Consider the following 27022-nt stretch of genomic DNA (forward strand, 5'->3'; position numbering starts at 1 on the left):
ATAATGAACAATGTTTAACAAATCTCCAGCTTATTGGTTATAGCTTCAGAATATAGATATGTACATACAATGCACCCTTACATTTATATACAAATAAACATGTCAACGAATTTAGTAACATTGCACTTAAAAGCTATATGGTATTTTACCCTTGACAAGCATTAAAATTACACTCACACATAACTGTGTGATCAGCCTTTGAAAATAGAGCATAATTGCACATTAATCAATGTGAAATTAACTACTTCAGTCAAAACAAACAATTCTTAGGACACAAAAAGAGATTACTTTAAAAACGCCTCCATTTTAGTTAAATAACAATGTGTTAAAATATATTTGAAAATAATTATGCAAAATCTTAGGTAGGAGAAATGATAACTAATTGATACATAATATATATATACACACACACATATATATGTATCAATTATGTATGTATGCGTGTGTGTATATGTGTGTGTGTATATATATATATATATATATATATATACACACACACACACATATATGTATCAATTATGTATGTGTGTGTGTATATATATATATATATATATATATATATATATATATATATATATATATATATACATACATATATATATATATACACACATACATAATTGATACATATATGTGTGTGTGTATACATATATATATATATATATATATATATATATATATATATATATATATATATATATATATATATATATGTGTATACACATATATATATATATATGTATACAAATATATAGACATTAAGAAAATTAATATTCTTTTTTCAACTTGTAACTTTGTTTTACTTTTAACAAAATTAGCACTATGACTTACATTACCTGCTACTCAGGCACTTACAATAGAGGCCCATGTGCTGCTAATATTCAGCAACACAGAAAAACTAGACATCGTAAACAGTATCTTTACTTTTATCACAAAGGTAACATAGAGGCTATTAACCTGATAATTTAGAAATGCAGTTGAATTTTGATTGAAATAGAAGTGCTTTTTAATGAGACATTTCATTTCTGTATCTTATTCAGTTTGCCTTACTTGGTAACACTTTACAGATACAGCCTTCATATGGAAATGTAGTGATGGATAACACTGCTTAGTATCCAAACAATTAGTGACTTATATGACCAAAATATGAAATTGGAAAAGTGATTTTTAAAATTTGTACACTCTTGCAATTGATGATTTAAATGTCAAATATTTAACAATTTGTGTTTTGATATCGGCTGTCCGAAACAGTAACCTCCACATGAGTATCTGAATCAGCAGTTTAAAATTAAAACAAGTATAACATAGTTAAGTTTTCAATGACTAATGTATGGCACCTAAAAACTATTAATAAGTCCAACATTTATTTATACAATATTTAAGCCTCATGCATTAAAAAACATGCAGTATAAGCAATCATTATGAACTTAAGGAACTTACATTTCAATAGATAATAGTCAATGACATAGAAGAAGATGAAGACTAAACCAAAACATGTGATCTATTAAAGAACATAAATTGAGCTTCTGATCAAAATTAGGCTTAGTTGTTCATATAACAGTAAAAATGAGGATGATCATCAATTTTTACCAGAACCAGCCATATCGTAATATTTGTAATCAATGTTCTTCAAATCAAGGCATTCAAAGAGGCACCAGATCTATTAGGTTTGACCTTGGTTGTGTCATAGTTTCCGGGAAGAATTCCACAATACGATCAAAAAGGCGAGACCTTCGAATGTGGCACTCACTCGTAGCTAAAAGCAAGACATGCTCATCCTCGCTCTCGACACCGTCTTTTGAATTTTGTGAGTGAGCACCCATTTTGCCACAGTCCTCTTCTCCACTCCCATCTTCATCTCGAAATAGCACAGCTGCCATTAACTGGAACTGAAGATAAAACTATTAAAGGTTGTTTTCCTTAAATTAGCCATGTATTTAACACTAATGCAAAGCAAAGGCATTTTAAGAAAGGAAGAGCAACTACTAAGATAAAATAAATCAAAAAAATTATTTAACACTAGATCAATATCCACATACATAGTGTATTACTCCCATAGGTGTGAGATATGAATGGTGGGGCAGTGACAGCAGGAGAAAAAAGTTTGGAATCAATGGAAATTGGTGCTACAAAAGAATGAAGAAGTCAGAATTGATGCAATAAATGAGTTCAAAAATAGGATGGGAAAAGGAACATTAAATAAAAACAATACAGAAATAATAGACCCATTTGGTTAATACTCTGTGGAATGATAGCTTACTGAAGATAATTTTGGTGGCCAAAATTTATTGAAAGTACTAACATACTTGAACAGAACACAGGGATCAGAGAACAGCAATGTACCGAGAGTTTTGAAATCAAAGTACCAAATTTTCCCATCAAAAACGCGCACCCAGAACTTTGTAGTTATCATAATTTGTATAGATACCGTGCGCCCAGGGCTTCATAGTTATCTTGTATAGAGGCCGCACATCTGTATATACATATAATTATGTAAGCGCATAAAAATTATATATAGTGTGAGTAAAATACGTCTATATCGGATGTGTGTGTGTAAAAATACGTATGTTTGGATTTTTTCATTTTCATTGCATAACGCGCATCGCCATTTTACGATCATCAGAACATTTTAGCATAGATAACGCACACGTTATCGATGGGAAAATACGGTAATTGGCATGACACAAAGAGGTGAAAGAGGGTTTTAAAAATTTTAATGTCAATCAAATATTCATAAAGCTATTCTTAAGTGATGCTCAGTCTGCCATTTCTTTTGCATTGCATACAATATTCATGATATACACATTTCATTCGCTCTATATTCTACTAATGAATATAGCCCTGTTTTTGTTCTTTGTGCTATGCCCATTTTTTTAATAAAATGAGGTGAATCTTTGGCAGGTGAGCAAGCTGTATACCTTCACACAAGAATAAAAAATGCTAATGAACTAGCAACTGAATAAAAACTAATCAATAGACTAGGCAGGGTGAACAGATTGGCAGATCAAAATATCTTTTAGATCTGATACAGACCACCCAGCGATTGAATATCCAAGATAAAATTAAGAAAACTGGGGCCCTATTTACAACAATTGTAGTTAAAGAAGAGATCAAAGAACTACCAACTATTCATCAAATGCAGAGAATATAAAATACCTCTATTTTGCTAGGGAATTATTACTTTAAAGAGCAAAAAGATCACCACAGAAACAATCTCACATGGCACCTCCAATGACAAAGAAAAGATATCACAGTAATATTGATGTGAGAGGTGAGAACAGAGTTTACTTCACATTACGACCCCAATTTCTCCAACCATGCACTTAAATCTGAAAATCTGATTTCAAATTCATTTATAGAACACTTTTCTCAGTAAATGTGCTTAAATGGTTTCACTCATCAATTTTAGAATACCAACATGACCCGTCTCTACACCATTTATTTCCAGATTATCACCAGCTAAATGTTCACTTTTCTTCTGTCTCTTTCCTTTACTGATAACAATTTCAGACATGGATTTATTTTTGTTTCTCTCTCACCCATTTACCAACGTAACTATCACACTCATCTGTAAATTTCCTCTTCTGTCTTTTGCTAATCTTTTTTTCTTTGTAGGTGGTGAGTATGCAGCCATCTCTTTATTTCACGTTCTATTATATGACCCACTATAAATTGGCAATACTGCTGTACATTGACAATTTTCTAAAAACAAGTGAAATTCACATGTGCATGAAGTATGCAAGCAGTTTTGATTTTGGGCTCCCACCTGTACTTTTTCCCATACTATAAATTTGGACTAGTTCCACTCAAAAATGTCCAAAAGTTTCCTTGACTTTCCAGGCATTAATAGTATTTATCTAAGTTTACCACTGATATTCATGCATTTTTTTTCAAGATTTCCCAGGTAGATACAATTACACATTCACAAAACTCATTATTAATGTTAAGGATATACATTATTGTATTGCATTATATCCACCATCACACTTCATTTGCCATTCAAAATGCCACTAACAATCCTACAGAGAAAATAATCTTCATTTCGTACCAACTGGCATTTATTTTACAATCATTTACATAAAATGAAATTTTTAGATGCATAATGTTTAGTAATTGAGAGACCAGCATCACTGTTCAACGTAAGATGATAACATGATAAGTAGAGTAATTCTAGTTCTTATTTTAAAGAATATAAAAGTAAGAATTAAAATATGAATGTGGGGTTACTTCATTTTCATGTGCTACAACTTTTTCCTAACCACATCCTGAAAATTATTTAAGAACATTTTGTCATGGTGACTGCAAAACACTTCATGTGCGATGGTAACACAAGGACAGCATCTTATTTTTCTGTATTAATAAATGGATTATGCAAGTAATAATGATTTTAAAGAGGGTTATTAAGTACAGTGCAATTTATATTCCTGATAATTTAGTAATTTTTTTTCTTATTCTGCCAAGTCATGATGAGAAATAACATCTACATATGATTTAAATCCAACATCACATGATTACAACTGCAGAGGTCAGCCAGAAAAGCCAAATATCTAACCCACTTTAGACTACAAGATGCCACACACATGTGGCAACTAGCACAGTAACATGCAGACTGAGTTTCCACAAAGCATTGTAGCCCATTTTCAGCCTTCTTGCTGAAGGCAAGCTTCTTCATTGCTACAAACCTCTAGCAAAAAGGGTTTAAATAAAAAGTCTTAAAATCTCTTAAGATAAAATATCCACATGGAGATATGTATAACTCATTTGAAAAAAATCCAGTTCACCAAGATATAATATTCTGAAACACTTAAAACAAAATGGGTGGTGTCAAATGGTTTGGATCTTATAAATTTAAATGTATGCTTATCCCACCAATCTCCATGGCATGAAGACTTTTTAGTAATTATTACAAGCATTTACGGTCAATACAGTGGAACTTTACATAGCGAGCATAATTTCTTCAGGCATTCTTCTTATAAAGTGAAACATTCATTCAGCAAAACAACTTTTCCCATATAAATTAATGAAAAATATGATAATATGTTCCATGGAAAAAAATAATTATGAACAAGGTTTATTCAAAGTATGTATGTATTGTTAAGGATTTGTGAATCATTTTCATCTTATCGTAGAATTAACCAACTTGGATCGTGAAATCTTTTCGTAGAAAACAAAAAAGAATTAAAATAATTAGTTCTTTATTTATGACACATAATTAATTTTCTTTTACTTGAAATCCATCAAGAGACATTTGTTTTCGCTAATTCTTCAATATTTTGTGAAAATGTGATTCAGCATTATCATCAAATAAATTTGAGACACACAAAGCCACTACCTTATTAGGGTAGTGCCTTTTAAAATATAACACTTCAGTTTCCCATGACTTCCATATCACATTTAGCCTACTATTCTTTACACTTCTTGAAGGCTTATAAAGTTTCTGAAAGGTAAACAAGCAGGGGTTTAATTTTTTAATCACCACTTTTGTTGGCATGAAATATCTGAGTGAAATTGTCTTTCATTGGCTAGCGGCTGGTCAATGTGCTCTTGCCTGTTGTTCTTCAGATTCACTATGGCATTTTTTTTCCAGAAGAGACCCAGATTGTCACATTGAAAAACATGTCGTGGCAGGTAACCATCAGAATCTACAAGCTTCTTGGAGCCACTGATGAATTAATCTTCTGCCTTTGAATTGGAGCTCACTGCTTCACCAAGCCTCATAATGCTGGGGATGCTGCTGTTATCTTAAATTTCTATAATCACCTATGACTTTCCTTAAATACTTTTTTGGCCATTGATCCTGTCTTCTTTTGATATGGTTTGCCAAAATCACTTTCATCTTCCGACAAATGATATTCTTGTTAATATTGTCAAATGCAATTGATTTTTGTATATCCATATGAGAGGTAACCTTTTAACATGGCTGAGAATACGTATATACCCCTTGAGGCATCTATCTCCTTAAATTGGTCTTTGTTCTTGAGGACATTGCAAATTGCTGATGAAGACTGATTTTGTATGTGCATACTAGATCAGCTATCACACCTTGTTCTCAATTTTCAATGATTTTATTTTTCATTTCTATGTTTATTCTCTCACCATTTTCTTCTTACAGCTCTTTCTTCTTCAGGGACATTTCTGCCAGTTTGTTTAACTTTGCAACTTTTTCTTCAAGGACATTTTTAATATTATGCACAAAATATTACTTAACTTAGCACAAAAATTACTAATAATATGCCTAAACACAAGTTTGGAAAAATGTGACACTAAGATGCTAGTGGAATACGTGCTAAACACAAACTGAAGCATCAGGGTCAGTGTCATTTAAAAAATTTCCCTCTTTTCTCAAGTCTAGTCATTTGTAATGCAAAATGTCACCTATTAAGCACATCATTTTGGGGGAACTGTTTTTGCTCATTTTGCAAATTACTCGCTCTTTAAGCAAGATTCTACTGCATACTGACTCAATGGTATCAAGATTAACCTTATGAAATTGTACCGTATAATAAAATCTGTGGAAAAGTACGAGTCTTTCTTTTTAGTATGGATTATGAAATTGTACTTTAATGGATTAGGATGACAGCAAACTTTATTATGGTACAATTCATTTAATGAATTATTTATCATCTTCATGTACAATTTCATAGTTGATGAAAACAATCATACTGCTCTAAATTTTGGTGAGTTTTTTTAATTCCTTGTGAATACTAATATACTCAGCCAAGAAACCAATGTTTTACCATTAAATAAATTACCTTATTTCAACGTCAATATACAATTAAATACAGGATTATCATGACATTTTCCAAATTCATAGTTTTTTAAATGGGGACCTTATTTTCTTTACCGATGTCTTTAGTGTTGATAAAATGAAATATGAGCCTTACTTACTTCTTTGGTTTGTTCAGGATCATTGTGGTCAACAATTTCTGAGAGAGAAGTCTGCAAATAGTTAAGGGCAGACATCTTGTTGACTGCAGCCAACTCCTCAAACCTAGGAAAAAAATGATTAAAAATCATAAGTGATTAAATACAATTTAGTTAATTTTTATTTAACAAATGATATTGCCTAACAAAAATATATTCGATATTTTAATACATCAAATAACAACATAATTTCAATGTCAAATAGGCAATCTTTTTTCAGATTACATGAATTACCCTAATCCATATCCAAAGGAATGTTCTAACAAGGACACACCAACATACACTAAGTAATTTATAATTGTGGGGATAAAAAAGTACCTGTGAGTGCGAATCATCATTTTGCAACGCTGCAGAAGCTGATTCTGGGTTGGCCTTTGAAGTTTGAGCTGCCAAAAATCATCAAGTCTCAATTTAGGCAGACAAGAACGACCTGGGTTTCCCCCAAAAAGATAATGAACTTTCTGGACAGGATCATAGACCAGCTGATGTGCAAACCTGGGACAAGGTTCAACGTGTTGCATCCGACTCCAATAACGCTCTCCCGTGTTTTCATTGCGATAAACACAAGACCTTAAAAAAGAAAATATTTATTAATAAATAGCCATGGAGTACTTGTTTTATATTAGTACTTGCTTTAGCAATACTTTTTCTCCAAACAAGTTTCTCTTTTTTAAGATAGCTTTTAAAAACAGCAATCATTTTGGAAAAAAATGAATCTCCATTTAGTTACAATCTGATATCGATAACCTGAGTTAGATAAAAAAATAAAACCGGCATTCCAATAAATTATTCTTCCACAGGTTTTTCAAAGCAATCATGTGCCATGAAATCAGCAAATCTTCCATATAACCACTCTTCAACTCTTATGAGAAAAACAAATTTACACTTTTCCACAGATTTTGAATATGTGGAAAAGGGTAAATTTGTTATTCTCATAATGACCAACTTCCATCAAATCTTGCCTTAATCTGTTGAATATACTCTTCAACTCCTCATATTTCCTGCCTTACTTCATGCCATGCAAACATGCCTAATTTTTTAAAATCTTCAGCATCAAATATGTAAAAAAGACTGACATTGTGGAATTTTATTATAATGAAAAGGAAGACTAGTTTCACTGGCAACACTGGCTTTCGCTGGAATCACTATCCCAGATGATGCTTAAGTGTAGCGAAACTAGTCTGCAATAAAAATTCTATTTGTTGGAAATTCAATGTTATTTGTCACTACCTTTTCATGATGTTAATACAACATTCACTGGGATTACATATATCCCCAAGTGAAATATTAGAGTTATTACTTTTTAATCTGAAACACTCTCTAGTCCAATCTCCACCTCATCTTAAATTTCCTGGCTGAGTCAACAAAACGTCAGGCTGAGACAAAAAGCTTACCCACCCCTCACCCTGTAAAATTAATATAATACCTACTTGTGGATATTTATCCAAGGGAGTATTATTTTGCTAAATTAATGTTTCTTGGGGTATCAAAAACTGTATAATTCCTTCTTGAACACTTCTGTTATTCATATGTTGTACACTCAAGTTTTATTTACCGTCATTTAAAATGGGAGAACTCTACCTGATGGCCCTCCTTCACAACCTGCCACTATTTTGCTTAAAGCATGCAGCTATAATTCAATTAGGTATTTAGACACAGTCCTAGAGCTTAATCAGTCATCACCAAATGAGAAATGTAACAGAGGAGAGGAATAAATTTTAATACTTACCATTGGTTGATTTTGATATAATACACCCAAAAGGAATTTTGTACATTGTCATCTCTTTTTTCTTTATCCTTGCTTAAACCCTATTGGAGAAAAAGAAGTTTTTTTCAGTAACTTTAACAATATATTCAGTGAAGATACAAAAATTCATATTAAAGTACATACTGAGAGAACATATATTTCATCAATTTCTGAGTCAATGGTGGCACGCTGAGTGAAACCAGCCGCTGGTACACGTCGCCCTTCTGAACCTAAGCTTCCGGAACTCTTGCTGGAGCCACCATCTGATAGTATCTGCTCCACTTCCCCAGTGTCCACAGCATACGTAAAAAAGTCATTCAGGTGCTCCTTGCCACGCTGACCAGCAAATATATATAATTTGCGACTGCCCTAAAAGGGATGCAAAAACCAAAGATGATTCTATTTTCACATTTCATTTTTAACATTTAATACCCCAAATCCAATGCCAGTACAATAGGACATATGATACCCAAGGAGATGATGAATGTCATGGCATCAGACACCCGTATTCTCTCATGGGGCCACACCAACCAAATGATGTTGTGTGGTTATTGAATGCCACAGGTCCTTTTAACTGACGCAGTTACAGGAGCAGTGTGTCAGGAGTAATTGTTATTGTTGTCATTTGGCTTAAGTAGTGATTATTTAGCAAGCTATGTAATGAAATTCTGACCACCAGAAGTGAACTTGCATGATGGACTGCAATAAGCAAATCGCAACAACTATATTTAAGCACATGATACTGTAATTGGTATCATACCAATAAGATGAATTACCATGCAATTTCAATCATTAAAAAACTATTTTTTATTAAACATACACTCTTGGTTTTGAAAAATATAGGGTGAAGTAGTTGTCAATTGCAATATTGTGTTATTTTATAATACCAGCTACAACTCCATGAATAACTGCTATTTCCAGAATTAAACATACCACATGCCTATTATAAGCTTAAAAAGAATATTGCTTTAATAGAAAAACCTAGTTGATACCATTCGTTACCTGAATACAATTTCATATATTTTATTTACTACAAAAATACTGCTTTAAACACCCTACCCTGTAAGCCTCATTGAAATCAAAATACACTCATTTCATGTAACTCATAAATTTCAAAATCGAACACATTAATCTACATTGATTTCAAATCCAATAATTTGGAATAAGGAAATTTGTCTTTTCATATTTGACTCTAAACCTTATTGGATTATTTCCTCCTCTCCCAACTGGGTTCAGGATGAATATTAGAAACCCAGTGCCACAAATGTAATTAATTAAAAGTGGTAAAATATAACTAAGTGTTAAGGACACAGATAAGCTCTGGAAAAGAGTGTTACATACTGGGTGAAAGAGCATTGAGTGGCCAACTCGTGAGCGGATGGTGGGTAGTGTTGAGCTGCAACTCTCGCCACTCATACTCGAGTCTTCAGCAAGCTTCATCCAAGTGTTCGTTGGGATATGATAAGAGAAGAGTCCAGAGAAAGTTGGTTCCAGAGGACCCATAGAAGATGCTGTACCCACAAGCCCAGCACATCCAGGACGATCATCTCCAGATCTGAATTCAAAATTAAGATAAAAATGAATATGCATGACTATGAACTCCAACAAGAAAATTTTAAAGAAATGTTTTTGAGCAAGTTTAAATTCATAAATAAATTCAGGTCTACAGAATGAAAAAAATGCCAATGGCAATCAATATAAAAAATTTTGTGGATGGTTTCAGGAGTTAACTTTATGGAATTGAGGCATTCTTGTATTTTCTTCTATGAGTTCCCTTATCTCAGTCGTGAACAAGAGTTCCTTCAAGTCGACTCTCTTTCTCACTAGTTGCTCTTCTAAAACTTCTGTGATTGCTCTCTTCAGTTCATCCCATCTCTCTTCTGTCTCCTTTCTCCTTCATTACCTAGTTTGCTGTCAATGGCCGTGGTGAATCTTCCTGTGTTGTCTTTTTCCGACAGCAATTTTGAGTCCCACCTTGGCTCTTGTTTGGTATTTTAATTTTCTTGCAGTAGGCTTTCCATGATTACTAGGTTGTGATCACTATTTAAGTCTGGATCAGGGTAGCTCTTGCACTGCTTCACCTGGTTCTTGTATATCCTTCTTACTAGTATGTAGTCTATTGGGTATCTTGCAATATCCCCTGGCATCTTCAATGCATACCTCCTTCGCCGATGTTGTTTTAAGAGGGTATTACCATATTCTTATCATTGCAAAACTTGACTAGTCTTTCTCCTTTGGCATAAGTTGCACTTGTTCTATATCTTCTTCTGTAAGGCTAGACATCGGCATGTATACTAGCACGATCGCAGTGCCCATGGGCTCTCCTTCCAACTTCACAATCAGAAGTCTCTCGCAGTACGGCAATATTACCTTTACTCTTCTGCCCCATTCTTTCTTAAATATGATGCCAACGCCTGCAATCCTCCAGTTCTCTGCCGAGTATATAACTTGATATCCTTTGCTCCAGTAGTCATCTGCTCCTGTCCACTTGATCTCACTAACTCCAAGGATATATATAACCAGCCTCTCCATTTCTATCTTGGCATTCTCCAGCTTTCCACTCATCCCTATGGAACTTACATTCCATGTCCCTATGCTGCATCTGTCTTTCCTGGCCGATGTGTACCCTTCCTAGTAGTCCCACCCGGAGATCTGAGAGGGGGACTATTTTACAGGGTGTGTCCCGAAAGTAATGCGATTGGGATTTCCTGTGCCACTCCACTAGCATCTGCACCATCCCACACCAACCAAATAGGAGAGGCGAGGGAAATTCAATCGCATCACTTCTGGAATGCACCCATCACATGGATATGAAGAGGGGGTTGTTGCAGAGTAGGATGTAGGTTTGTGTTTTGTCAGGAGAGATAAGCTATTTATTTGGTAGTTGTGTCCATCAAAAACCTACCTCAACCAGTAGATTACCTATAATAATAAATTAGTATTTACAAACATTAATGGCAAAGCACTATATGTTTCAATGGGAATTTCAAATATAAAATTGAAACGTCCAATAGCATTATTACATTAGAAAAACAATTTGCCATGTGTTTGCAACCATACTAGCATTAATGATAAGGCAGTGATTTCAAGTTCAGAGAGGTAGAAATAATATCAATTTAATACCCAAATGTTGAGAGAAGAATTCTGCCCCCAAACACATAAATGGTCTGCTTCTCCACATCCATACACATTTGATGATCAAAAATCAGCTGTGGTCCACCCATGGAAGCGGTGTCCTCTGTTATTAGAGTCCAATGATCCCTTTCAATATCATACACAAAAAAGTCACTCTGAAAATGAAAATATCCACATCAAAGTCAATAAGAGCGAGTAAGTAGATTGGCAAACAAACACTTCATTAACAAAAGTAGTTTTGCAAGGAGCCAAATTCAATAATCCTGGAATTTTAATAGCATATCTATTCCGAATTTTTATAGAAATTTGATCTAATTTCTTGGATTTGAATATTCATTAATGCCTCGATTACATACAATTAAAATAAACATTTCTCATGGTATTTCCCAATCATTAATGAGTGTCTGAAGGTACCATTTTTTAAGAATGATGTATGGCGGCAAATACCTGTTTCTCTGGGATGAATTTTACTTTGAAATACAAGACTTTGTGATGGTTAAAAAAATAAACAGTTTATTATTACAATATGCTTTAATCAGTGAATCAATCTTTCATATTCACAAGCACTCAAGAATGCCATTATTGATTATTATTTCAAATTAATAATTTACTTTTATTTAAAGATTCTATAAAGGTAGAATATCCTTTATATTCATGTTTTTACTGACCTCTTTCTACATAAGATCAAATCATCATAGATAAGGGAACTTAAAGGAATGTTAAGACACCAACAATAAAAAGGAAGTGGAAGTAGTCTGTACAATTGACATTTTAAATATTCAGGAGTCTCCTCAAACTTATAATGTGGTCCAAAAACTTATTGATGAGAAGTCATTCAATCTTTTTAACACACGACATTTTTTATTTTGTCTTATGTCTTATACTTGGCATACCTCATAATTACAAGGGTGACTTTCCCAAAATACTGGGAAAAATATGAGTATGCACATCATAAGGCAGAGATCACCTGCATAGCATAACTTCCACATGAAATCTGTAACAGATAGCTCTGAATAAGTAAAAGAAATTTCTAACAAAAAAGTGGATTTTTTGGCACAGTAAAAGTAACATATGAAAATAATAAGATTATAAGAGTGAATTGGGTCTTGAATGACTAGTTGGAAATAAAAAAATGATAAGAATGCAAAATATTACCTGGTTTTGGTATGGTTCTATGAATACATTCACAGGAAATGATATAAAATGCTGTGGATTTTAGGTTCAGAGATGTGATTACTCCCATTTTTTAGCATGCCAATGATGCAGCATTGGTGATTGAGAGAGAGAAAAGTTCAATAGTGGGTCCCAGATAGCTCCAAAGAGGTACCCGAGATAATGAAATCCATGATAAATATGCCCAAATGAAGTATTCATTGTCATAAGAAAATTGGAAAAATGATAGGAAAATGAGACTCATTGGCAACAAACAGAACATGGTTGATTTTGTTTATCCTGAAGGAATGTTTATGAGAGGAAGCAGAGAGAAGAGAGCTTGTAAAGGCCAGGATAAATAATGTATGTGTAGTATAACAAAAAAAAAGAATGTGTTGAGGGAAAAAGAAATAACATTCTGAATAAGTGTACTTCTTCCCATATTATCATATTATGCATGGCGGTGAAAGAGTATAGCAGGATAAGTATAAATGTGGTCAATTTGATGACTGTGGGGTACTAGAGGGGCATACACCATAAAATTAGGAAACATAAGATGAGGAATGAATAGGTCCTTGAAAAAATGTTAACTGGATGCAGCAGGAATGGATAAATATGAAAGAAATATCCACAATTAGTTTTATATTGCTGAAAGAACAAATATAAGTTGAATAATCAAAGAAATGCATGAGAGAAGAGTAAAATGGGTTGACAGTAAGGGAAAGACAAGGAGTTAAATATGGTTAAAGCCTCTCAAGGCAAGGAAGATTACAAGTCTCGGGAGGGAATCAAGATGGTGCATGGGCTAATGTACAGGCTTCCCACCAAGAGGGCCAAGGTTCAAATCCTTGAGACGACAAATATTTTTAAGTGGTATTCTGATTCCTACTTGAGGTGCTTTATGGAGAGCACTTTGAGTGAGTACGATGTCCGTTAGATGAGACGTTAAACTGCGGACCCCTTTGGCACCTTTCGACAAGAGTAGGCTATTGCCAATGCCAAGCTTCTATTAACCTTTCCCATACATCCCTCATGGCACAAATGAACTTAGCTGTCAGTCGCTTCCCCTAAAACTACTACTAGGGATCGAGATGGTGCGGGGGCTAACGTACTGGCTTCCCACCCTGAGGGCGCGGGTTCAAATCCCGGTGGTGTTGAATATTTTTCAGAGGTATCTCGATAGCTACTTGAGGTGCTTTGTGGAGAGCACTTTGAGTGAGTACGCCGGATGGGACGTTAAACTGCGGACCCCTTGGCGCCTTTCGTAAAGAGTGGGCTAATGCCGACGCCGGGTTTCTCTCCACCCTTCATCCTTTCCTATCCATCCCCTATGGCGCATATGACCCTAGCTGTCGGTCGCCTCCCCTCAAAACTACTACTACTACTACCCTTCTTCCATTGCCTCTAGAATTTTCAGACATTTTCAGGAACAGAAAAAAATGAATGAAGCAATACATGAATGTCAAATGAAAGGCAAATACATGTGTAAAGAGAGGGCAGTATGAAAGAGTGAAAGTGAGCAGGGAACTCATCATTTCATTTAAATAGTTAACTTTCAGACCCCAATACCATGCATTTCCTGACAATGTATACCCCAAAAGATATTAGTAAGAAAGAAATGTAGGTAAGATGTCAATGAAAAAGAAGTTTGAAACCTTGATAAATAATATTTGCCACCTATCTGAATACCCTCTGCCCAAGCAAAGAGCCTATCACAAATAGGCAATAAATAATTTTGAAATGTACATACCTTGAGATTTTCTGGATATCTGAACTGGCTATCTACATAATGCCCAAGGGTGAAAAGCTGCCGTCTCTCAGGGTCAAGGCAAACTTTATGGCACGAACGTGCACTAGGTCCTCCCTGGTAGGCAAAATTCATTTTGAAAAAAGAGCAAATAGGAATATTTAAAGAAAACAACAACAAATCATTCATTTTTGTTGAAATAAATTAAGTAAAATATCACACCTGAGCTTCTGTATCCATTGAAAGCAATGTCCAATGACATGAAGGTATATGGTATGACCACAAGTCACTGAGATCTTGGTTTCCATCCCAGCCACCAAATAGATATATCGTTTCTGCAGCAGGATCCATAACCATTTGGTGTCCACCTCTCATGCCAGGACGTGGTGATAGGGGTTGCTGCTTGGATGGGGAGAGCAAATTTGATTTGTTTCCAATTTCTACTGGTGGAGATGTTGGTGTACTTATTTCAGAATTGCTCCCTGATATTGACATTGCATGCCATGCTGGCTTATACTCTTGGCGTTCAATGTATTGAGAAAACAACGAACCTACAAGAAGACAAAACAAAACTATAAGAGCATGAGGTCAAATACACAGTTTTTTAAACAATTATCATTAGATTCATTACATGAACAATTCTTTCAAAAAGTTGAGTAAATGGAAACCTCGAAGACAAAACTGGGCCTATAAACTTACTGCCTGATCTACTGATTCACACTTGTACTTTTGATGAAGATTTAACTTTTTAGCTAATTTTTTAAGGAAATGTAAAATATTTTCTCCTAATGTTATGGTTTATGAATGGCTCAAAAGATTGTGCTTTATATCAGCTAAGCTGAATGGAGAAAAACAACTGAATGAACCAAGACTAACTTTTAGAATAGAAATTTTTGGTCATGTTTTCTCAGATTGAGCCAAGTTATAATTCATGATATATTTCAGTAGAGTTGCCACATTAAACAGTACAAAGTTATGTCGCAAGACTACGCGGTGTGAGATGCACTAAAGCACATACATTTTCTTGTCCCAATGAAGCCAAATGACACATGTTCAGCATTTAGGACACAAAATGCCAATGAAAAATCCTTGCAGGCTTCACTTCGTGCAAGTTTTGAATAACCATAAAATGAAAGAGAGAAGTACTCTTCCACAGAATTTATCCAGGATTACAAAATTATTATGTTCTCTCTCTCAATAATTGGATATACAAAACTTCCACAAAAAGAAGCCTAACCCTGTAAAGTTTCTTTCATATGCTTGTATGGCAGTACAGCAAAAACGATTTTTAAAGCTTTCATTTTAAGTACAATATTGCTACTCTAAACATTCTTTTCGGCACAAAGTGCCTAAAAAATTGAGTTTTTCCAGCATACATCAAGATCAGGGCACCCAGTTAATGAGTTACAGCTCAGAAAGCAGTCCTTGTCATTAAACACCTTTGGGTGACAGGAGAATATAGATATGGTATGCTTAACTTGATTCCTTTTCAGATTATCATTTATTTTTGGGCCAAGAACTTTCTCTCCAGTTTCAGATTGTGGAGTGATTGAAATTCTTCAACAGTGTTACGGAAGGAACAGGTCAGTAAAATCTCGTGAATTGCAATGGAAAGAATCCAGGAAAACTTATATGCCTTCAGCATAATGCCACAGTATCCCAGAAGAAAGACCTTCAAACCAGAGCCACTTTTATCCCCTCCAAGAGATGAGTGAATTTACCCACTCAAGTGTTTTCAGATAGTAAGCACAATCTTCTCAACAAGGGTCTAAAATTTGTCACCTCCCTCCCAAACTTCTTGCTAAGACCCTCAATTGCTGAAGATAGGGAAGTCACCCTCTGGAAGGAACCACTAGCCTCAAAACAGTTACTGGAAGAGGCCTTCATGTCATTCCCCAATGCATCCCTTGGTATGGCCTCTACCTCTTCCCTCCATCATACTATTCTTCAGAGACTACAAGACACCACCAAAGAAGAACAACTCATACAAAAAGCTCATAAAGAACATTGCTGTGATTGTAAATGAGTGTGATTATGAACAAAACTATTTTGATTTCATTTAACACAATAATGTATGTAATGATAATTTACCAAAAGAGCCAACCTGTTTTCCATTAGTAAGTGAAAATTGCAGAGTCAAAATCAGTGCTATTCTCAGCAGTAGTGAGAAAAGGCTTCTGACTAAACCTAGCTCCTAGATTACATGGTCTTCCTAAACTACGCAAAAATTATACTCCCATCGGACCCTTAATTTCAGCAATATCTTCCCCTGCCCATCTCATGTAACTTAAACTTAACATCCTTTTGAAACAATAAACTAATTTCACACCTATACATACCATAAACAACTCTGTAAAACTTGCTAAGTTCCTAACAGGTGGCAGACATTTTAAACAATTTTTCCAAACATTCTTTTATTACAAAAATGAAAATGTTTACAAAATTTTTTGTAATAAAATATTTTATGATCATAAAGAAATTTACTTAAGTATCCCCCACTGCCTTGAATGATGGCCTCTATTCTTGGTCTGAAGCACTCACAGGCCCAATTTAATGTCCCATGGTCGATATCAGCATATGTTGTTTCAATAATGACACTCACTCTCAATGACACAAAATTTGGATGTCTGCACTTGTTGATGACCCTTTTGACCACGCTCCACACATAGTAGTCCAATGGATTTAAATCTGGGCTGTATATGAGATAAAGTGCACAAGTGGGAAGTCCTACATCAGCCAAACAGGACGGTCCATCAGATGCAGGACCAAAGAACACCAAAGGGCCACAGATAAAAAACAGTTGCGACCATCGGCAATTGCCGGACATGCATGGTTGGAACCCGGGCACACGATCAAATTCGATCAAGCAAGTGCTGACAATAGAAGGGCATTATTGATTGATAAAGAGAAGCAGTTGAAATAATAAAGATTCCAAACAATTTCAACAGTGAGGACGGCTACACCCTGGGTCCCACATATAAAAGGGTGATTCCCATTGGCCACCAAGAAAGAGCCAATCAGAGAGCTCCTGGCCCAGCCAGCATCTCCTATATATAGCAGTCAAATTGCAACGTGAATCACTTCGACCTGAAGATGCCTCCACGACTGGGGGCAAAACAGTTGTCCATCAACTCACCTACACGATGGTAATTCCCGTAATCAGCATGAATTCTTCAATACAAAAGCAGGTGGTAACGTTCAACTTGCTTTGCCCTAGCAGCTTCTGAAATCATGCCTTATATTACTGGTGCACAATACTTGTTGCAGAGGTCCTCCTTGATGATTGGACAATTAATCTTTTGCCTCACACCGACAACTGATGACAAATTTTGGATTGATAGCCCTGGATCCTCAAAAATTAGCTAAGCCCATTGAATGATGTCGGGTGTCCTGACAAAATGCTCATTCAAGTAAGTTTTCCTTTCAGATGTCAGAAAACTATTGTCGAACTTTTCAAACTCAATATACTTCGAGACGACATCATAAAACATTAATTTTGGTTACCCAAAGATATGAATAATTTCTGCTGCCGAGCGACCAGCATGTACACTGTCAATTACCACGGCTCTTCAGTTATACTCTGTACTTGCTCTCAGTATTGCAACTGTTTTGAATGTATGACTGTTCAGTACATGCATCAAGCTTATTTGAGCACCAATGGCGACTTCTAAATGAGGTATTATATGGTGGGAATTTCAAGAATTTTTTCTTAATTTTGGTACTGCATCCATAGAGACAAAAGCCATCCTTGCCAATGCTAAGTTAGTTGGCTTAGACATCAACAATCTCTTTCTCTGTGTGCCCACAGATGAAGTCCAGCAACTGGCCCATGCCATGCTAATCAATTCCAACTTACCTACAAAATAGTTAACAACTTCTCTTCCCTGATAAAGGCTGCAGTGGAACAATAATATTTTGTTTCCAATAAACAGTTCTATCATCATTCAGATGGTCTAGCAATGGGCTCCCCTTATCTCTACTCTTAGGCAATCTCTTCATCAATTTCCTTGAAGAAAAATTATTCAACTCAAACACTCAACTCTTATATGTAGGCTATTGGTTTAGGCATGTAGATGATATTCTGTCTTTGGACAGGTACCAACCACCAATTAGATTCATTCCTCATTTTAAATACCTTGCACCCTAAAACGCCTTTCCTATGTAGAATGAACAACAACACACGATTAATTTTTAGATTTAAGAATCTCATTAATTACATAAAAACAAGTATTCGGTATTTTCAGAGTCATGCTGATCATATAATGCTGTATGACTCCTACAATCACTTTTCCTATTAATACGCCACCCTCCACTCCCCTGTTCATTAATCATTCCACTCACCCTCAATTATTACAACATAGCACTTGAAAAAATAAAAGCCACAGTCTAAAACAATGGTTACACACACAGTTTTGTTGAAAATTTATTAACAAAAAATAGCCATCAATCAAATCTCCCATGTACACTTAAAAAACCCAACCAACACCAGATAATGTTCCCTAGGAATTCTCCACAAAATCCCTTAAAATTATCAAATGGCCTCCTAACCTCCCAAAGAACAGCCTTTTATATGCAACTGACCCTTTCCAAACTTCTCTGTAAAAGCAAAGATAGCATTTATGTTGCATGAAAATTCTGGCTCAACCTCCCTCTTTGGTAAGCATCTAAAAGACCACAATCACAACAGTGACTATGAAACCAAAAGCAAAAAGAAGGCCTAAAATTGGATGCCCTTGAACAAATGGAAATAGAAATTATAAATTTCATCCAACTCAAAGTGTAACACTCAGCAAATAAATTTTACCCACCCCGCCTCCGCAATAATCTCATTACCCCACCACCCCTCATTGACCATGACCCCCTAATACACATTTTACCACCCCCTGATTCTTAAGTCCTCCACCCCTTTTCCCACACCTCAGAATTACTACAATATCACCTATTGGTCACTGGTACCTCTAAAATAACCAATTCTGTTTGAACTCCAACTTACTCCCACCTTATCTCACTGTGTATATATGCATCACGTGTTATTGCAAATGTGTACCGGATGATGCCATATCACTATATAACAACTTGTACCAAGTCACATAAATTCTGTGGAAAAGTATGTTCCCTCTCTCTTTTAATGGCTAATAAAAAGGAAAACAAACAGAAGACTAAAAATCCCAATCTGAGAAAAACCCCATATACACAAAACACAAGGGTGACTTCCAACAGTGTGCTGTGATAGAGGAATCATAAGCACAGAGTTGAACACCAGGTGGAGTGTTTAGACGAAGAGGTAACAGTTGAAGCATGGGAAGAACAATGACCAAAACTCATGGAAGACACAACATCAATGAAAAGAAAATTCCCTTCCTGCATCTCAATACACCACTTGGTTTGCCTTGCATTCGTGACTCCAAGAGATACACAATATTACTATAGACACTAAATAGAACTAAAATGGAGTTCACAGTGCGAGCTGGAAAAACTACATGAAGTAGGCTATACTTTTTCACTGAGGCAAAAAATCTCATACTCGATAATAAACAAGGAAAAATCAAATTACTTTGTTTTACCACAGGATAGAATTTTTATTACTGGCTAATTTCCCTACACTGCAGAATCATCTGGTAATGGTTTAATGGTTTATGTTAAACACAATTATACATCATCAAAAGGTGGAATATGTCTGAGGATCTCCATAAAAATTGGACAGCAAAGTTTTGCTATCCAGCATAAACCCAAATGCATGGACCAGGTCTGCCATGCCTCTTCCAAACACTCAATAAACCAAAAACTAGCAACTTTTCATGACATGATACTCTGGGCATTAACTCTAACCCTTAACACCCAAAGCCCTGATTGAAGAAATGGCAGCCATTAAAATAATAGCAGGAGCCAACAGTTACAGCACACCTTAGATGACTTAAAGCGGAAATTATCAGGACTTCAATTTCTCCCGGCGGATGATGGCAGTGAATTCTTCTCGGGATTTCATCCGGGTAATCTCCTCCATCTCCATCGCTGCCGACGTTTCGATGAAATCCTTTTCCATCGTCATCGGCCCTGATGACGATGGAAAAGGATTTCATCGAAACGTCGGCAGCGATGGAGATGGAGGAGATTACCCGGATGAAATCCCGAGAAGAATTCACGGAAATTATCACTTAGAGAAATTTATACCTCCCATCTCCCTGAACAACAGTGTTGGCATCCCATAAAATATACTGGGAAAACCTCCTCATAATTGGAAAATTCCTCAAAGACTTTAACATAAATGCTGCCTTTCACAACAAACTGGATCTTAAAAACCTGCTCCCAACAGTGAAAGATCCTGTGGAGACCATTCAACAGATTGGAGTTTACCACCTCCAATGTATGAATCGTGAGGCGTCATAAATTAGGCAGACAAGAAGTATGTTTTTGGGGATGAGCAGAAAAAGATCATTGGGACATCGGCAAGAAAACAGGAATGACGTAAGTTCCAGCTCACCACCTCGGGACAGGTCACCAGGTAAACTTCATGCCGCAGACGTTACACAAAGAGAAAAAAAGGACATGGATGGACATCCAAGAACAATTGGCCCTATTGACCTGTGCATGGAGAAAGGAAACTCATACCAGCGACTGCCTTTTCCACTCCCCTCTCTTGGACATTCTGCAATTACTTCCCAACAGATTTTCAGGGAACCAACTAATGACCTCCCCTCCACCTGGAACCTAGGGACTAACCATCGTATGCCTACCCCTCCTCCCTTATCCCACTCCCCTTTCCCCCATCCTCTCTTGATGATATGTAAATGTGTAAAACCTCAGGTTCCATTAGTCCAAATGCTCTACGGTGTAGCAAAACTGGTTAGCAATAACAATTCTATTCTATGGAAATACAGAGTTAATTGATCCTTCCTTATAGATTATAATGGAATTCAACCAAGTATCAACCCCAAACATCTCTTTAACTCATACTCAAGGTCTGAACAGCAGACACAAAAACTGAACTGGCAGGACCTAGGTTGAGGAACAGGGTCTGGAGAGGAAAGCTCAGTCATAAAGTGTTTTTATGTTATACATTGGGAGAGTCCTAAAGAACAAGTTTCCCTTTGATTTAAATCTCAGGAAAATGTAAATTTGAAAGAATATATGATTACTTAAGGATGCTTGATGATTTTCATGACTCAAATCTGGAGCCTTTATAAACAATTTACTAATGTGCATTCCACAGTTTCCTGTGGCATAAATAAATACCTAATATATTTTCCAAATTTAAACCCCATATCATCTCACCATTAACCTTAGCCATCCTTTATACATACATAGAATTTTACACTGAAATTAGAAGATGAGTGCCCTCCTTTCTTCTTACATATCTGAAGCCTTAGTTCACTACATTTTTAGGAGTGTTAGGATTGAACTTTGGAGACTATTTGACTGTGGGATATGAATGGTGTTTTGGAAAGCAAATTCAGTTTTTGGTACATCAGGCAATCCTTGCTGGAGCAGAACACCTGGCTCTTCCCTAACCTAATATAACTACCCATTATTCCTATGATTACACTTTTCACAAATTCTTGTCTGGAATAATTTATGCACAACAATAGTGGAAATATTGACTTCAGTGAAGTAACACCTTGAGACTACACCAGACAGTACCATAACTCTGGTCATCCCTTATTTAACCTTGATTCTTACCCCTCCCAACCACCTGCTATCATGCTCACTCTTAATATAAATCATATATGTATATTCATTATACTATGCATAAAACATTCCCTGAACACCTCACAAAAAACACACAAGATTATAATGCTACATGTTAAAATCTAAGTAATAAAATAAAGAGGCATACGTGGAACTACCCACTGTTTCAGTCAACCCACGAATCACTTTCACCAAGTAATTTCACCAATTATGCTCTCGCTAGATTTTCTATTCAAACATACTTTTATGATGGAAAGAGATTTTCATGTTCAATTTATAAAACCAAAGCTATTCCATATTCTCATTTTTGTGCCAAAGTCATACACTAACACTGACCCCCAAGTGCCTACCAATTATAAGACCACAGATGTCATATTTTTCTAAAGGCAGCAATCTGTGTATTTGTACAGCCAGCAAAAAGGGGTGCTGAATAAGAAATTTCCCTTTCCCTTGAATCATACCTTTTTTCTCCCGTGCCTATACAATGTACAAGTTTCATGAGAAAAATATCATGTAATTTTATATTCTACTCAAGTCATTTGTAATAAAATATCATAATTTTATGAAATCATATGTTTGAATGAACCTGGGTTGATAAGTTATCTTGAGCAATTGGAAATATTTTCCATCTTGGAAAATAACACTAACTAGCAAATTAAAATTCGTTCGTCATTAACTTTGACTAATGCTGGTAAAAAAACCTAATGCCTCAAAATTGCAACTGCATAGAAGGCAACTTACTGAAATGACGGTATCAATTGAAAAATCAGACAGAGTTACTTTATACTCGCACTTAAAAGTAAACTTGTTAATTTTCCAATTGAAGTTTCAAATTATCTGCATTGAATTAGAGATTATTTACAAAAGTACTGATGATGCCAACTAAGCCATTCCAGCAGAGCAAGAACAAAATATGAAAAAGACCATATGCCACAATCAATATGTGTCACTGAAGCTGATGCTCATATTTTACAAGTAAATGCCATGAAATTGAAATATTAAAATCTAGCATGACTTTATACCAGCATTATTAAACATTTACACACATACAAAATATGCAATGAAACAAGCAACTAGGAAGAAGGGGAGGCTTCCTCCATTTAGATTATCCTCAGGAAGGTAAGGGGCACGGACATGAAAATAAAAAATGTTATACACAAGGAGTGCATTACCCACACATGCACCCATTAGTAAATGTTTATATTGCATTAGAAAAAACAATTAATGCATTTTATACTAGGAATCATAGTCAAAGTGTAATGGCAGAGAAATATATAGTACATGATATGCAGTGGAAATGAAACAGATGGTATATAGCCACAACTTGAAGTAAGAATAGAAAAACTCAGATGGAATGACATAAGAAAAGTTACATAGTAACTATTGAAATTGGAATTCCTCATAAATAACCTAAAAGATGACATCACGTAAGATCATAGAAATGAAATGATTTATCAGTTCCTTGGTGTTTTAGACATGCAGCTTACAGTGGTATGATGGCCGTTCATAGAAATCAACATGCACAAAACAGGAAGGATAACACTTCACATAAAATCAACTTTCCACATTTACTCTTTTTTCATGCATCTCCTATCCATCTTTCGACTCTTCATTTTGTTAATCTCCATCCTGGTATCCTGATCATGTTTTAATTTTATGAAACCAAAAAGGAAACCTGTAGCAGTCATTGTTTTGTGATTCAATGATAAAATATTCATAAATATGAATTTATTCCATGCCTGACGGCAAGTAAATTTGGCACTCATTTTGAGACGATTATTCTTTTATGGCAAAGGACACATTGAATACATGTATGATTTCATTTCTTCCTTGAAATGTCTCCCACATTGATAACAAATTGAGATCAAAGAAGACTAATTTCAATGTACAAACCTCCTTTTGCAGCCTGTTCCACAAATTTTTCAGCAGCCAAGTAATCTCCATCACGCACAAGAAGGTTATGAAGATGAGTGATGATAGGGTCTTCTAAGCGAGGCACACCTTGCCCAGACTCCAGGGTTTCCAATGCCTCCCAATGACCTCGGGAGCGCAGGTGCTTCATGCACAGCCTCAGGGCTTCTCGTTCTCTAAACTGTAAGGTGGAAATGCCCTCAAATGAAACTCGTGAATTTTTTAAGCTAAACAGCCCTTGGGCACACAATAACTTGCCTAGTTCCTATTCACATTTGAATTGCAATTTAAAAAATTATGAGGTTTGAAAAGGAATTTGCACAGGCTTGTTCCAGGGATACTGCAACTGGGAGATTAGCCTCCCTGTAACACTATTTCATCAGCACATGCCATTGGATCCCTATGATTATACAGCTTATCTCAGCAGCTTGTTAACACCAATAACATCTTTCCCATGATGCAAGCTCTCATTTTCCAACCAGATTATCTTGCTTCACTTTTTGAAGGTATTACCATGACTAGGTGATATGTATCAGATGTGTATAAGCTGAAATGAGTTTACCCCTCTTACGTTACCTCAAATCTTGTTTATGAAGACAGGAAGGTGAGAAACTTAATCATTCATGTGTCCCATGCAATGTCTGCATGTAAGTTATCCTCTTTAAACACCAATTTATCATGAGCCACACAAGCCTTTAATTTTCATTATCTGTAATGCATTTTTAATATGCGTGTTAGGCTTTTTTAATTCAATAACCAGATATATTATACTGGGTCCATAATATTCCATCACATTACACCTGTCTTAGAATTAGCTACCCATAGAAAATATGACCTGGATAGCTCTTACCCATTATAGAGAAATAAAGACATACTCTTTTCAGCTTTTAATGCCTACAAAACTTCCTTTTGCTTTGGATATCATTTTAACATTTACAGCTCATTGGACAAAGATCCGAGTCTAATAAATAATTTGAACTTCTAGTGTAAACAAACTTTTGTCGAAAAAATGATGATAACAGAAATATATGTAATGAGAATCACCTCTGTAATTAAAGAAGTTTCATCCAATCATTTTCAAAGTCTTTTGCAACAATCTATCTCCCCCTGATCAATCTAGGGCGATTTATTTGAGATTAAATTAGATTTAAGATAACTGAAGTGTATTTTCCTTAAGGAAAACTGTTTGCGGGCAAAACCTATCTTATATCCTAAATCTAATCCAATAATAATCTAATAACAAAAAAGTTATCTAATTATTTATACACACTACTATGTTGCAAAATCAAACACAGTGAGATTTATTGATATGCCAAGTTTCTGACATAGGTCATTGAACCAAGAAACAGAATAATCCATAAAAATTACATGCTAATAATTATATCTCAATTATTTCAACAATTTTGGTTTTTACTACTTTAGTGTACTTTATTTTATACGCATCATTCATTAACACTATTAACTATTTACTATGAGCGTCACTTAATATCTTACCAAGTTAAAAGAGTGAATACAAGGTTGCACAATGTCCCATGCATCTATGCCAGTAATTCGAACGAACCAAATGCTAAAGTTAAATGATGGACCCCAAGACTGAAATGGGGATATCTTGAGGTAACGGATAGGAAGTGGGCGCCCTCCGACAAACCTTCTCAACTCAAAGGTTTCCGGAGAACTATCATTCCGCAAGCCACTGAAATAAATAATCGTAACATTATTGAAAGTACATAAATGATTATATCACTTCAGTGAGAGTATTATCACTTTACCAACTGACAAGGGCAACCTAGATTAAGAGGCTAATATTTTGTCCCCCCAGTTAGATTATAATAAATTTAAACTTAAATATTAACATCAAATGGATGGCTACATGGATGAAAGTTAGCTGCAAGGATTTCCAATTTGAGAATAACCAACATGACCTAAAAAGGTACTTACCTTTCTAGCAATTCAATCATATTATCATCTTGCAAACCTCCGTACACTTTAAATTTTTTTAAGTTGCATACATGAGTTTTTTCAAACTTTCCAAATGTAATGGACTCAACTAATGAGTATTTCTGAAGCTTAAGAACGAGGAACTGAAAAAAATTTGAACATGAGAGATTGTTTTTAAAACAGTATTTTATGGCCTGAAAATGAATTCAATTTTCACCTGTGGGGGGTTGTTAGTGTCGGACGACCACCTCGAAGACTGGTCATTCGGTTTATCAACCTGAATATTCCTGAAGGTAAATGGAAGCAAGAAATATTGATGAATGAAAAAATTATCTCCTGATAATTAAAGAACAATGTTTCAAGTGGTTAACACAGTAATTTCATGCGCTAGCTTTTGGTATGATACATTTTCCTAGAGTAAAAAGGATCCCTGTTGCATGTACAGGATAATGCGTTTTGGCCACCTACGATGTTTACGGAACGGGCCAAGGCAACCTAAAAAGTTGATTCTAAGTGTCAACATAAAAATAACCTTAGGCTAAATTAATAGTTATCTAAGAACCAATGCTTTACTTACTCTGGAACGTAGATAGATGAGACACTAGAGCATTTGTGAACGGAATAACTGAGCTCTTTAGCTGATTCCCGTCGAAACGCCGCCATGTTTCGAAAATACCGGTTCTACCACGAGATGGTGTTCTTCGAGTTAAAGAGAGGGTCGCGTAAAAACAAAACACTGAGAACAAAACCCTAATGTATTTCTTGGGATTTCTAGCCTTTCG

At 35.3% G+C, this 27022-nt stretch overlaps 1 protein-coding gene across 1 annotated transcript; it reads right to left on the reverse strand.

Moving 5' to 3' along the window:
- Positions 1–720: 720 nt before the first annotated feature.
- On the reverse strand, positions 721–27020 carry muskelin (muskelin 1). The gene is made up of 14 exons (XM_071598688.1): positions 26818–27020; positions 26458–26527; positions 26241–26383; positions 25797–25995; positions 24285–24483; positions 14928–15256; positions 14709–14822; positions 11795–11961; positions 10013–10226; positions 8816–9040; positions 8654–8733; positions 7243–7494; positions 6889–6991; positions 721–1889 (listed from the first exon to the last, which is right to left on the reverse strand). The coding sequence occupies exons 1-14, from the start codon at positions 26901–26903 to the stop codon at positions 1644–1646; spliced, it is 2427 nt and encodes an 808-aa protein (XP_071454789.1). The 5' UTR covers positions 26904–27020; the 3' UTR covers positions 721–1643.
- Positions 27021–27022: the final 2 nt, after the last annotated feature.

This window comes from Hetaerina americana, unplaced genomic scaffold (assembly GCF_022747635.1).
Source record: "Hetaerina americana unplaced genomic scaffold, ioHetAmer1.1.p SCAF_10, whole genome shotgun sequence".
Classification (NCBI taxonomy): domain Eukaryota; kingdom Metazoa; phylum Arthropoda; class Insecta; order Odonata; family Calopterygidae; genus Hetaerina; species Hetaerina americana.

Coding starts and splice junctions, on each gene's coding strand:
- muskelin (XM_071598688.1), bottom strand. CDS start 26,903: ATGGCGGCGTTTCGACGGGAATCAGCTAAAGAGCTCAGTTATTCCGTT. Junction 25,996..26,240: donor ATGATTGAATTGCTAGAAAG/GTAAGTACCTTT, acceptor TATTTATTTCAG/TGGCTTGCGGAATGATAGTT. Junction 24,484..25,796: donor GTATTCACTCTTTTAACTTG/GTAAGATATTAA, acceptor TCCACCTTACAG/TTTAGAGAACGAGAAGCCCT.